The 13963-nt window shown below is 40.4% G+C and overlaps 1 protein-coding gene across 2 annotated transcripts; it reads right to left on the bottom strand.

Annotated features, from left to right (window-relative positions):
- Nucleotides 1–1394: 1394 nt before the first annotated feature.
- arrdc2 (arrestin domain containing 2) lies at nt 1395–13586 on the bottom strand. 2 transcript variants are annotated; one of them, XM_062423761.1, is made up of 8 exons: nt 13497–13586; nt 12292–12546; nt 4559–4776; nt 4362–4464; nt 3964–4220; nt 3678–3840; nt 3093–3253; nt 1395–2850 (listed from the first exon to the last, which is right to left on the bottom strand). In XM_062423761.1, exons 2-8 carry the CDS (start codon nt 12542–12544, stop codon nt 2797–2799), a joined length of 1209 nt encoding a protein of 402 aa, XP_062279745.1. In that variant the 5' UTR covers nt 12545–12546; nt 13497–13586; the 3' UTR covers nt 1395–2796. The 2 variants fall into 2 exon arrangements, with proteins under 2 accessions (XP_062279745.1, XP_062279744.1); XM_062423760.1 differs by lacking the exons at nt 12292–12546; nt 13497–13586 and adding an exon at nt 6946–7821.
- Between the last annotated feature and the right edge of the window lie 377 nt (nt 13587–13963).

Here is a 13963-nt window from a genome sequence, read left to right as displayed (position 1 = left end):
TATCATCTCTCTGCTGTCAGAATGTCTAATATGGGTATAAAATGCTCCAAAATATATATATGTTTTTTTTTTAAATCACAAAACAATAGCTTAGTTTATTTACATGTAAATATTCTGCACTTGTGGCAAGTTTTGTCTTCTTATTTCTCCTGAGGTGCACATTCATGAAGCAAACCACTAAGAGTTTATTCCTACATGTCAGTAATTGCTGACTGCTGATGTCTACCAGCTGAAGGCTGCAAGCAGACTCTAACCCCTCACTGCAGAAGCCACCATATGAAGCTACAAAACAAGCTCTGAATCTTCTTGGTTCCTGTTTTTCAGTATTGATAAAAGCAGAACTATTATACATATTATCAATGTGAATATCCTAATTCCTTTTAGTCCTTTGACATTTGTGATTGTCCTTTTCATCTATATTATGTCCTCTATGTAATTTCAGTTGTTAGGATGCCTCACAATTGCAACTCAAAATCCTAAACAAGTCAGTGAGAGGAATCAAAAACCTTCAAGAGAAAGTGTACACACGGATTAGTTGAACAAAATAACAGGACTACACCACTGCATATGGTGCTCAGCCTGACCTCTGAGTTGCATGAAGAGGAAAACATTTTCTTTCTGTAATAAATTATCATTTTATCATTTTTTTACTTTCTTGATTAATTGTTTAAATAAATTGCCAAAGTTATTCCATTTAGAATTATATAAAAGAGAGAGACAGCAAATCCTCACATTAAAGTAGTTTGGTATTTCAACTTAATAAATTGCTTTTAAAAGGTTATCAAAAGTTTTTCACTGATGTCCTTCTCTGTCTCAACACTGCAATAAAAACCTCTCCAGTGAAGTTATTTTACTTTGCTGATGGTTTGCTGAATAAGCGCCAGAAAATGTCTTTATCTTGGCCTTCAGTCTTGTTTATAGCTTGTTGTAACATTGTGTATAATTCACTGAGCTGCTTGTTTGTTCCTATGTGTTATGTGTTTAAATGTGGTAAAAAATAACTGGAATCATTGTTGAATATTCATGTAAACAAAGTACAAACTGTGCAAGAGGACACTAGATGAGATTCATACATCAACTGTGACACATAATTCAGGGGTGAGATGAGGCAATAACTCTCGACTCCTCCAGTTTTTTTAAGGAGCATGAAAGGCACCCAAAAAAACCTGGATTGCGCAAGTGTACAATATTAGAGCAGTCACAGGCCAAACTTCAGCCTGTAATTATTGTTTTGATCCAGTAAGTGTAGCCTGTTTCTCCAGTGAACCCTGCCCTTGGCAATAATATAGTTTTGACTCACACTGTTGAACATGATGTATCAGTTCACTGGCATGCAACATGCTGCGTACAGCTTACATACCATTCAAAATTTAAGGAAACACTGGAAACAAACATCCATTTAATCTTTTTTTATTAGAAAAAACAATTACAAAACTTTGGTGAGATTGTGAATCAACAATTGCATTTGTATAAAAATACATTCGGTTTTTCAGTGCGTGCCACCAAAGTCACACAGCTGACCCTGAAGACTTGTTTCATTACTCCTGACAGGTTTTTTTTGGAAGTTGAGGAGAAAACATAATCCCGAGTCAGTTTTTGGAATGTTCTATGTCCATACATTTCAGTGGCATCTCCAGCTTAAAGCTCGACTGAGCAGTGTGTTCTGGTCGAGCTTAACAAAGCGCTCCACAGCACCGGGGCATCTGGCTCCCATCAATACCTTCAGACCACATGGCTCAGAGGTCTCCTCCTATTCCTCCTTTTCCTTTTGTTTAGCAGCTGGGAAAGCTAATCTATGAGCCTTGTGCAGTTTTATACACACACTGCTCATCCTATTTTATCACTGTGCTAAAATCAACAACCACAGCTATCTGACACTTAAGTGCCTTAAGTCTTGCATTAACGCAATACCAACGGTGTTCATCCACATACAATCTAACCGATTTTGCTCAGTTTTCTTTCAGAATACAATCAACTTAATGAGAGAATGACTCCCTGAAACTCTCATGCAATCTTCAACGGCAGATAATTAAGGCATATGTATTATTCCCTTTTACACATTGTTTGCCTACGTGCATAAAATATGTCTACATCTGCTTATTTAACTTGTTTCTCCACCGTCACACCTTCAGATACAGTATGTGCTTAGGTAACAGTAGAAATCATCATAGGCACACTGCTGTTCATTCACACAATGCATTGATAGCAATGTAGGCTGTTAAAATCTACTGTGTAGAGGGAGTTGGAAATTGAACACAATAATTGCACATCTCTATTTACGACACTCAAAGATGACAATGTGATCCTAAACATGTGTCAGCTTATTATGAGCGCTTCTTTCAAACATCTGAAATACTAGGTGCAACTCCAACTCTCCACCTCACAAATATCAAGTGATCTTTACCCCCCAATATGTCCCAAACTCCATAAATCTCTAAATTCACTTCAAATGAGGGTAACGTTGATTGGGAGGTACTTGTTACTCGCTTCGTCAGGAGCCAAAAATCACTTGGGGAGGACAGGAACTGATGAAGAGAAGCTGCTTTCCTCTCTGCAGAACAGGAAAGCGTCCACTTTACTTTAAGGAGCGGAAACAAAGTGTGGGCTCCTTTACTGACATTCAGTTCCTGTGAGCTCCATCTCCTCTCCTGACCTCTCCGTGGCGCTCCGGTCCTTCTCCACAACACTGGGTGGGACCAGGTGTCATTTACCAGAGAGAAGTAATCCAGGAGAAGACAAATCTCTTGATTCGTTTCATCAATTTAAGTCGCTTGACGCTCAGGCAGGGCTCATGGTTCAACACGTCATGCAGCGAGGTCTCATGCTCAAGGGCTGAGGGTTGGGGTCAATCTGTAGGCAGAAAATGGAGATAAAAGACACATAAGATTAAACTCCACGTAAGCAGATAATCTTTCTAACAGCAAAACATTCAGAACTATGATACTTTCTGCCTACATTCGTCCAACACCCCCAGCTTTGTTTTCATATAGTTAATGTTATACAACTCAGCTGTAGTCTTAACCATTTCTTCACCTCTCTACAATCAGACTTGGTGAACAGTTCGTGTAGGTGGGTATCGTTTGATGACTCACCTCGCTGTACACTGGCGGAGGTCGGAAGCGAAATTCCTGGACAAAAGCCTGGAGGGGGCGCTCCAGGATCCCACTCAGGTCTTCGGCCGGTTGCAGGACCACTGCATTGTTGCACTGCTCAGCCTGCTCCTCAGTCACCACAGAGCTGTAATCTGGAGGAGCTGCAGGGAAAGAGGTTTAGATTAGTCCAATGGTCTGACTCAGAGCAGTACTGGTCCAAACACTAAGCTGCTGAGTCATCACTGCTGTTAAAACTCTTAAAAACCCAGCATAACATTTACTTCCCTTTTCACCAACAAACACTGATTTGATCCAACATGAATTTTAACTGAATCAAAACCTTTGTTTGTTTATGCATGTTGGCATCAGACAGTGCTATTTTGCCATTCAACTGTCATATAAAATAAATGAGGGAACAAGCCCACAAACTGAGTTTGATTTGATTTGAGTCAAGATTGCTTACATCCCTGAACACAGACCACAGATTTTAAAAATGGTGAAAAAACAATAATAAGTCTGTGGTGCTTTGCTCACTCTGAGTTTCATGTGTTTATCTGCACCAAAAGCTACAAATGTTCAACTTACGCTCAGGCTGCTCAGGGATGGCCAAGCGCAGCCACTCCAGGTTGACACTGTACTGGCTGCTGACACTGGAGGTCCGGCTGCCGAATGGATGGAGGGGGATGGTGCCTATGACAAGCGGCAGCTCCAGACACAGTTTGGATGTCCCAGGAACATCAACACAAACCTGGTGGGAGAAAACGGGGAAAGCTTTTAGTTACATCTGTGCAAAGTGCAGATCCAAAAAACAGCAAGAGCCTGCATGAAAAAAAGGGAATCAGAACTGAACTGAACCAGAGACTGAGCTCACCTTGAGCATGTACTCCACTTTGATGATGCGGCACTGCAGGATCGAAGGACCTACAGGCGGGATCTTTATGGCGCGACCATGCCAGGTCTCTCGGCATCTGGTGCCCACGATGTCACCGCACAGTGTGGCCACCACCGAGTGCTTCTGCTTCATGGTGCCACGGGCAATGAACGTCTGGGTCTGAGTGATGTAGGCTTTTGGCACGATTGATCTGGAGGTAGCATTGTCAAACTCTGCAAAGACAGGTATCACCTCACCTGTGGAGAGAGAGAGAGAGAGAGAGAGAGAGAGAGAGAGAGAGAGAGAGAGAGCATGTCAGGATTTGCAAAAAGTTCTAAACTGGCCAAAAAAGATCTGTGTTTCTAGAAGATGTTGTTTAAGGTGGTAAGACATCTCACCTGGTGTGTAGCCTTTGCGGTCGATCTTTGCAGTTACAGACACCTGTCCAAAGTTGCGGTACCATGCCCTTGCCATCTTGTCCTTTGTTCCAGCCTGTGGCGCCTGGGAATGATGAAACCGAATGAGCAAGTGCAACCCAGAAAATCATGAAGTGTTTAATGACACATTCATAAACTGCGAGGGCTGAGATGCTCACCAGGAAGGCTGGTGTGTTGATGTCAATGGGCTCGATGACTGTAAACTCCTTCTTGATCTTCTTGACAGTGTACCAAGGCCTGTGTAGCTTAACTTTGACCCAGTAGCGGATGCTGCCATGTTTGCCCTCAAAAGAGGTGACCAGCGTCTCCTCTGGCAGCTGGAAGCTGAATGGAAATTCATGTCTGCCAGCAGGAAGGACGGTCACTTCACCATTATCTAAAGGAGGGAGGAAGAAAAAGATTACAATGAATTCACTTCTTTTTGTTTTGGTTCAGTTTTGTCCATTCAATTTTCAAGGTGTGCAAGATGTTTAGGTGAGAGTCAGTGGGTGTAACTTAAAGTCCTAAATGACCAGTTTCTTTCTGCTGGTATCAGGTGATTATTTGGAAGAAGTGCAATGAAATAATAAAATGCTGATATGAAACAATCAAGTCCTAAGAACGAAACCAGATTTTCTTTATCTTAACCATGACTGATTATCTTATTCATCTGTAAGGGGATTCATAATATTCAAGAATGAATGTCAACCAATGGTTTCATTTGAAGAAGATAAATAAAACCTAATGGGATTGTGCTGAACAAGCAAAACTGGTGCAAACATTTTGTTAAAAACACCAGTATTCTTTAAAAATGCACATTAATGAAGTTGACTAGACTAAAGAGTGAGAACAGAACTTTTTAGCATGAGCGCTGCTGCAATAGAAATCTCTCTTTCTCTGCAATCACATGGCCTGTGCTTGGTCATAGGGGCGGTTCCTGCTCCATTGTGCTGACTGAGAGCATGTTTTCCTCAAGCTGTATTGTACAGCCTGTCTCAACTGCTCTGTTTTTTTCACTCCCTTTCTGCACAGGTCCAGGAACACGTGTTTGCGTTTAACAGACTCAGTGTGATTTATGTGCCCTTGTTGGCTGGCAATGCCTATTTGATTTCCATAACAATACTGTCAGTGTGAAATCCTTTTAACGGTGTCAAGTGGGATGTAATGAGCACATATTTTCAGGCACACCTGCAAAAAACTAATTATTACTCTTAAACATTGTATGATGTGTTTTTATACTGCAGCATCATAAAAAGACCAACTGAACACTGCAGAAAAACAACGTAGAAATCGACGAACCCCTCGCTGAGAATTTCCTGTCTGCACTTTGAACAAATGCCTCTGTGCCCAATGAATGAAGACAGAAACCTGAGGCGCTGGAGGAGAAAAACAACCCAGGACTTTCTTCAAACAAGGAGAAGTCTGATGCCAGTACCATTTCTTTCAACAGATGTTTTCACAATGAGAGATTAGTATTTAGACAGCTGCTGCAGCATTTATTGCTCCCTTCATATACAGTTGCTGTTTTCCTCCGTGTATATCAATAAGAGCAACAACAAAACTTCTCAGATGGCAAATAACCAACTGAAAATGATTTAGTCGATGAATGAATGTAAATCTGAATCGTCTGGTGCACTTTCTGAAACTGTGGCATGTTCAGTTTTACTTCAGGGAAGCACCCAACAACACAGAAATCCTCTCTGGAAAAGCTCTTTACAAAATAACCTTAATTCACGTTTGACTTTTGTTTGATTCACTGAGTATTATCAGGTGAATGGGAGAAATCAAGCTTAGATTGTCCAGTCAACTTTCCATCTAAAGTAGTTTATAACTTAAGTCACAAGCAACATAACTTATGAAATGTGAAGAAAACAACAAACCACTTACTGAAACAAGTTACCGTTTAAAGACTGACATTACACAACCAGAGAAAACAGGACTGGTTCTTATCAAACATTTAACTCTCATACTAACACCATTGCCTGTTTAGAGACAAACAACTAGCCCACTATCACCAGACAAATGCACCATTTTAACTATTGTTTCATAAGCCTGGCATTTGCTCAGTGAGAAGAAGACTTGTTTTTTTTAGGTTAAAGCACGTATTAGTTATTACAGTTATAGTTACGTTTATCAGTTTTATTATTATATGGGGGGGTAATTGTCAGGAGCAAGATTGAAGAAGTTCAGAACATGCCTTACAATGCAAACACAACACCTTTGTGAAGGCAGGTGACATAAAGTCATGCAGACATCCTAGTCTCAGTAAACATGTACCAATGCCTCCTCATGTTTGTGTTCACAAAATTGACCAAAATGGCAAAAACTAAAACTAAAGACGTTTTCTTTTTTAGTTATATTGTATCGGAGTTACTTTTGTAAGAGCACAATTTCGTTTCAGTTAGTGTTTTTTTTCTCAAGTCTAGTTTTTATTTTAATTTAAGCTAACTAAAAAGTATTTTCACCCCTAGTTTAAGTCTTTAGTTTAGTTTTAGTTGTCTATAATTACTTTGTGGATGCACCCTCTGTGGTCGCCCCCATCACCGTGCCTGCAGAGAGCACTGACCTGCCTGCAGGAGCACCTCTCTCCGGTTCAGGTACTCCACCTCGTCGCTGTAGTTCTGGGTGTATGCGGTGCTGGAGCCAGCGGACCGGGACTCGGTCCAGTGCACTTTGGCGAAGCCCTCTGCGTGTAGCTTCAGTGAGTCCACCCGGCTCTCCCCGGAAAGCTCCAGCACCACCCGACCGGACACCACGTCCCCGCTGCTGAACACGGGAGGACAGTCCACCTCCGGAGAGTCGAAGACGATGTCAAACTTATTTAACTTGTCGAAAATCATTTTCTTTTTTTTGCAGGTTGTGCAAGTCCTCTCAAAACGCAAAAAAGTTAGTATTTCCTAAAGTCTTGTTCCGCAGTGTGATGAAGTGTGCTGAAGTGGATCTCCAGGTTGTGGGTTTCTTTCTTCCGCTAGTTTAAAGCTCAAACTGTTGATCAGTTTCGGACGGCAGCCCTATTTGCAGGGTGCACGGTGGGCGGACTCTCTGAATTTATTATGTAAGCCCTCAGGAGAGGTTGAAGGCTGGGCGATGCTGCCTTCAGAGGCTCCTCCTACGCACGGACGTCCCAGAACTACAGCTGTAAATACGACCCGTGGCTGCACGTAAACTGCTTTATTCGGTCCAAATTAACAATAAAACTTATCAGGGAGGTTTAAAACGATGAGTAGAAGGGGGGTTTGGAGACTGAAGCTTTAAAATAAAACACGGCAGCAGCTGTCTCCAATACTAAACACACTTTTAGAAACACATGACACACATCACATCTAACGAAACTTTTGATTTCAACAGTGAAATCAGTTTCAGCAGCTGGAAATCAGAAGAATCACATCTCACAGTTTAAAACCAAAACCTTTTAAAGAGTAATTTTGTTCTACACATCATTACACATACAGAGAACATTTTTCACCAAACTGGCATTATGTTTGTTTTTTTTTCTTTATCAACCACCAAGCTATCCCCTGTTTTTCTGCACATCTTGTTCTCTTGTAATAAGAGGAGACAACAGCTCCAATAACTAAACATGTCTGGGCAAAAACTGAGACAAGTATAATCAGTGATGATAGCGTTTACAATAAATGACAACCAATGAGAAAATGAAACTAAAAGCACCCTGTAGCCTATTTACTGTCACAACCTTCATGAAAGCAAATCCACATGAGTCACATCCAGACAACTTGGATGTTGGGGAAAATTCCCACTTCCTCAGTCCTATTTACAACTTAGGTAAATTGTGTTTGACTATTTTCGTAACACCCATATTTCCAGACCGAACCTGAAGGCAACATAATACACATGCAGACTGGGTGTGGAGGCAGCAGAGGAAAACAGGCCCTAGTGATGATTGATGGTTACAGGTTCTTAGAAGAAAACAGGCTTACTGAGCATGTCTCAGTCTGGCAAAGATCCTCCCAGAACAGCTCAGAGGAAAATAGTTTCACTCTGGACCAAAGCTGTTTACTCTGCTTCTTCCATGTCGCTTTGAACATACTGTTACATTGCCTGGCCACTAAGCACATGGAAAATGCACAGCTATGCACAAATGAATGAAGCTCATGCTCTTGCTGTAGTTGTCTGAAAAACAGCTACTATACTTAAATCAAAGGAAAACTACAAATCTCTGCATAAAGAAAACTGTCACTTGACTGAATCATAGCATCAGTGCTGCTTTCTCTTTACACTTCAAATGCACTTAAATCATTTGCAAACAAAACCAGATCCAATCAAAGTCAACTTCCTCCTTTACAATGAGTAAACTAATCAAACACGGCTTCATATCGTTATCATTTCAAGAGCCTACAGACAAAAATCAAGTATGGTCTGAGAAAAACAAAGTTGTTTACTGCTTTGTTCCCTGAGAGGGAGCCTCAAGCTCTCCACTGCCACCATCTGACGATCTGGAGGCAACGTACACAGCTGCATGACTACCAATGATGCTTTTACATAGTCTGCACTCTGCTGGAGATGTGTGTGAATCAGGGGAAAGTTGTAAAAGTTTTGGTAGATGATGCTTGCTCACTAAATGTGGAAAAAAAAGCACAATGCAGCTCCTCAGTTGAGGAATATGTCATTTTACTTCCTACTGATTAGAAAATGGCACAAAGTCAAAGGAGCTTTAAGTGTATTTTATTACCAGTGTAAATCAATTGTGAAAAGACCTCACTAGCAACAAAACAATGTCATATTTGGGAGGTCAGTGGTCCAGTTTGCATGAATTTGGAACTTTCTGCTTAAAAAACATGCAGGAGTCCCTGGCCCAAGTGTGAAATGAAGCCCTGCACGCCATCTGCTGGTGACCAGGAGCAACAGCCCGGCTAAGTGAGGACTCCCTGCCTCAGTCCTGATAAGATGAACATGTGTTGTCTGCACAGCACGATCAGCCTGATAAATGTTGCTGTTGTAATGATGACTTTGTGCGATCACTCCTGGCTGAAAAACACTTTCAGCACTGCTGCAGACTAAAATAAACACATGAATCCTTCATGCATTTCTCTTTGTTTACTCTGAGCTGCTGAGTACACAACATTTAACGACATTTGGGCCCTTCCTAGTATTTGAAAAAGTGTAATTTGTTGCGTGTGCAAGTTTTTATAGAGGGGTAACAACAATTCTTAAAAGTGAAGAAACTCCTTAAACACATCAAAATTCTCCAAAAGTTTCTCCAAGATTAATTTTTGCCTTTAAAGCGGAAAATCATTCACAGAAAAGTTTGTTTTTTAAAAGCAAACAACAGATAAATGAGTTAAAAATTGCAAAGTGACACAATGTTGCCGAATGAATGGAGAACAGCAGCTGGTGTTGTGGAGGAGGGCGGGGCTGAGGGGGGCCACGTGTTGTTTTCCTTGTTGCCATGGCGACCCAGGCTAGATTTTTTAAACTGCTCCCACCCACCCCTTCCTCCTTCCTTCCTTCCTTCCTTCCTTCCTGCTCTCCTTTTCTCTTTTTCCTCATTTCTTGCTGCACTTATCACAAGAAAACAGAACCTGACACCCTTATTTCTTTTGAACATTTGTATTTACAACTATTAAAGAACTTGAATGTGAATGTAAGCTCAGTGACACTGATTTTGTCCCCTGGCAGGTCTTTTTTTTTTTTTTTTTAAAGGAAGCTTGCGAGAAGCTTTGCAAAAACAATGAACTCTGTTATTTCCTGATCTCCAGATTCCAGATTGTGCAGATAACGCTAAGGGTCTGACGCATTTACAGGTCAACCCACCAATGTGCTGACAGTAGCTCTGCATCTCATTGTTCATTGTTCACCATCTAGGAAACAAAATTACATATTTTAGTGTAAAGTGTTTAGAGTAAAGTGCACGTTTATGTGGGTTGTATGGACTTACAAATACCTGGGTGATGAAGGAAGTAACACAAAAACGACTGGTACTTAAGGACACGCATTTATAAAATGACAATTTTTTTGCACCAATGTAAGCAGGTTTTTATACTGTTAGTTGCTTTATTTCACGTGTTTATTTTTTTTACGTTTTGTTCTATTTTCGAAGATCATTCAAGCTGTAGTTCATCAGAATAACAGTTTGCACAGCTGTGGCCGTCTTAAGTGACCATATGGACTTCTTTGTAAAATAAACGTATCTCTTTAATTAAAGCTCAAAGAGGCGGCCCCTGTAGTAATGCGTTATATCAAGAAGATTAGCAAGGCAATGCACAATGACTGATCCAGATTTCAGCGCTCCCTCGCTTCTGTATAGGAGACATAGGAGATATTTGGATGTCACCCTACTTTTTTTATGTGTGATCAATTTCAATTTCTATTTGTTTATAATTCAAGTTGTCATGCTGCATTATTGCTTTAGTTTTGATTACAGGCCAACATCCATTACTGTCCTCATAAAATTGATTATTACATTTACATTTTGTTAATTGCTTTGTTAAAAAATAAGTTAATATACCAAATTTCTTAATACAGATTTGACCTTTTTTGGCTTTCTTTTCTACTGGTCTAACTTAGTACTTATTGACTAACATCAATTTTAAACATTTTAAATAGCCTATACAGCATCCCAGGTAATAGGTGGTGTGTTACTCAAAGCCACAGTTTAAGATAAAGGCTGAAATTTGGCTGGATACTAATAAAGGAAAACCTGCCTGGTGCACCTTTAATCACAGTGTATACAGGATGCAGCTGCTGCAGATCTCATCAGCAAAAGACCTGGAAATTAGATTGTTTGAGTTGGTTGAGTTGTTTGCCAAAGCACCAATAACACTTAATTCTGTTTCTATCTGTATTTGGCGTGCAATCCTATTTACCTGTCCAACCAGATCAGGGAGTCAAAGCAAATATGCTGTGTACAAAGCAGCTAATGAAACATTAACCACTGTCTACAGTTTATTTACTCAGCTACTATGGCCCATATTCTCTCGCTGGTGCCTTCCACACCGGGGGAATTTCATACTTATGACCTGTGCAACACAGCACTCCGTAAACCAATTGTGTTTATTTGGACTCGGAGCTGATGGATTTGTGTTTAATGTTAGGATTATGCTATCTGGCAGATGTATCTGAACGGCCCAACGTCGACCTCTCTCCCAGGTTTCCATGCAACACAGTTGGCCCAGGTGGCTTCATTTTGCAAACTGCAGCGACTACAAGACACAGTGACTACCAGCTGGCACATGACAGTGCAGATCAGCAGTTTTACACAACATTATTCAGAATACAGAGAGAACTTTTTCATCCACCAGCTGCAATAAATGCTAAAATACAGTTACCATGTATAGCTACAAACTGTGTATTATGTCTTATAAGGATATTATAATGACACAGTAGGGGGAAGAAGTAAAGTATTACAAGGTCAGCACAAATCACACTAATGTCTCCCCTTTATAAGGAAGGCACAGCTTTATGTTTCACAATATTTTATACTACAGGTGTTGCTGGAGTTTTGACTATTTCAGACTTTTTATCTCCTCCATGCACCTTAGATGTAGCTGAAGTTGTGCCAGAAATCCCATCCTATCCCAAATTCTACACTTTACTTCAAATAGTCCTTTTTAAAATTTCTGGTCACCTTTGGACTACCATAACACCAGTCAATGTATCGCAACTGAACTTGTTGACCAGGCACATTTGGCTCTCTGCCCCAAATAAGTACTAAAATGCATTTGTTTTTGCTAATTTATAACTAGGTCTGTGTTGAAAAATTAACCTCTGCAAAACATTATAAGGATGAAAATATTACAAACCATAATCATTGCATATTTCAACAACAAAACTATAAAAACAAAGCAACCTGCTGGGTTTTACTTCTCCAACCTCATGAATAAATGCAGTATGACTGTATCTGAATATTAACCAACCAAGATGACTAACACCATCTGCGGCTTTTGTTACTTACCTCGGATCAGATGCTGTCTCTTCCTGAAGTAAGTGATCTTGGATGTGTAGTCGTTATAGACTGAGTTCATGCCGCGGTTTTCCAGCCAGTGTGCCATGGCGACACCTCTTCCCTGCACCTTCATGGAGTGCACTCTGGTGTCTCTCCGGAGCTCCAGGACCACCTGCCCGGACACCACCTCTCCTCCAATGAATGCTGCATCAGCCGGGCCATCCAGCTCCAACTGGAAAGACTTTATGGAGCTCAGTGTCATTACTATGTGTGACAACAAAAATAGCAAACAAATCATATGGATTACAGTCATGTCAGAAATGTGTTTAAAACACACTTTCAGGTGCTGGGGGAAAAAATAATCATACTGCAAATAGTCAGAGCCAGCTCAAGGCCATTTAGGCTCCTGCACTCATGCTGGGGCCCTAACACATATAGAATTATGCACAGGAACCTTAATACATCTTTAAAATAATATGATAAAAAAATGTTGAACTTCCATCAGAAAACCTGTACTGACCTCTTAAATCATACAGTTTTCTTACAGGGATATTACTTTTTGGGTGGGGTTTGGGTGGTGCCACTTAAAGCCCAAGAAAAGCAAGGACCACCCCTGCAGATATAGCTACTGTTAGTGCAGCCTGTTTTGTTGTTGTTGTTTTTACACACGTTTCAGAATAGTTTAATAACATATTGTAATGATAAAAAATTGCATGATTTTCCTCTATGGGTTGGGTCTTGTACAGGACAAAACAGTAGTTAACGTTGCTTAAATGTCTGAATATGCAGTTAAACATTTCCATTTCATCAACACTTAGATATACAATTTATAGTTTCATGATTGTTAAGCAAACACAAATACGATATGAGCTACAATATATATAATTATATCATATAATATATATGTTTGAGATCAAATAAGAGAAAATAGATGAAATTCTATATAAATAAAATAGACAGTATATAAACAAAGTAAAATAAACAGTAAATAAAACTGTAATAACTTATTGCCATGATTCCTCCGCCGGGACAAATAGTTCTGCTGCAGCAATGCACGGTTTTTATTTGCAGTGATTTTCTATTAATATTTATATTTTCCGTTATATGGCCGGTGTTTGTTTGGGTTTCGGTGACATTTATACACTGCCGAGAGCTCTCAGCCAACCGAGATATAAAATCGGTTGTGAATGTAGAAAAAAACGACTCCAACTCACCGACGAGAGAGGACCGACGATGTGGACTTCTTCTTCTTCCCAGTGAGTGAAGATTTCTGTAAGAGTAGCCGGACTGTGTGTTCACGCTGACTGGACGTTCAATGGAAAGCCCGGCCTTTATAAACGGTGGCAGCTCTCTGTTTTACGCCAATGACAATGAGCACATGTGAGTCACGTCCGCCCACTTTAACACGGAGGAGGTGGAGGACGTGACTATGGTAACCCCAGACTACGCGAGTGATGATTTTAACCCAAAAATGTGACATTTAAGTCACCAAGCGCTTAGTGTGCCTAAACTTAACTAGACCGTAACCATAACATAGGAACAATATCATTTTGTACAACGTGCACAGTGCGAGGAGGTCAGCGTGGGTCGACTGTAAGATAAGAGGGCAATTTCCGGTTTTGCCTTTCAAATGTAAATTGTATTTAACCTGTTCGTTTTTATTCCACTTATAGATCAGTGT

The sequence above is a fragment of the Scomber scombrus genome, chromosome 8, assembly GCF_963691925.1.
Source record: "Scomber scombrus chromosome 8, fScoSco1.1, whole genome shotgun sequence".
Taxonomy (NCBI): Eukaryota; Metazoa; Chordata; class Actinopteri; order Scombriformes; family Scombridae; genus Scomber; species Scomber scombrus.
Note: the sequence above shows the minus strand (reverse complement) of the source record. Positions and strands in the feature narration are given on the sequence as shown.

Bases quoted from the DNA above. Each gene is read 5' to 3' on its own strand.
- arrdc2 (XM_062423760.1), bottom strand. From the start codon at position 7,219: ATGATTTTCGACAAGTTAAATAAGTTTGACATCGTCTTCGACTCTCCG. The intron at 4,221-4,361 runs GTGAGATGTCTT...CTCTCTCCACAG, and splicing joins CCGCAAAGGCTACACACCAG to GTGAGGTGATACCTGTCTTT. The intron at 3,841-3,963 runs GTGAGCTCAGTC...TTCTCCCACCAG, and splicing joins AAGTGGAGTACATGCTCAAG to GTTTGTGTTGATGTTCCTGG.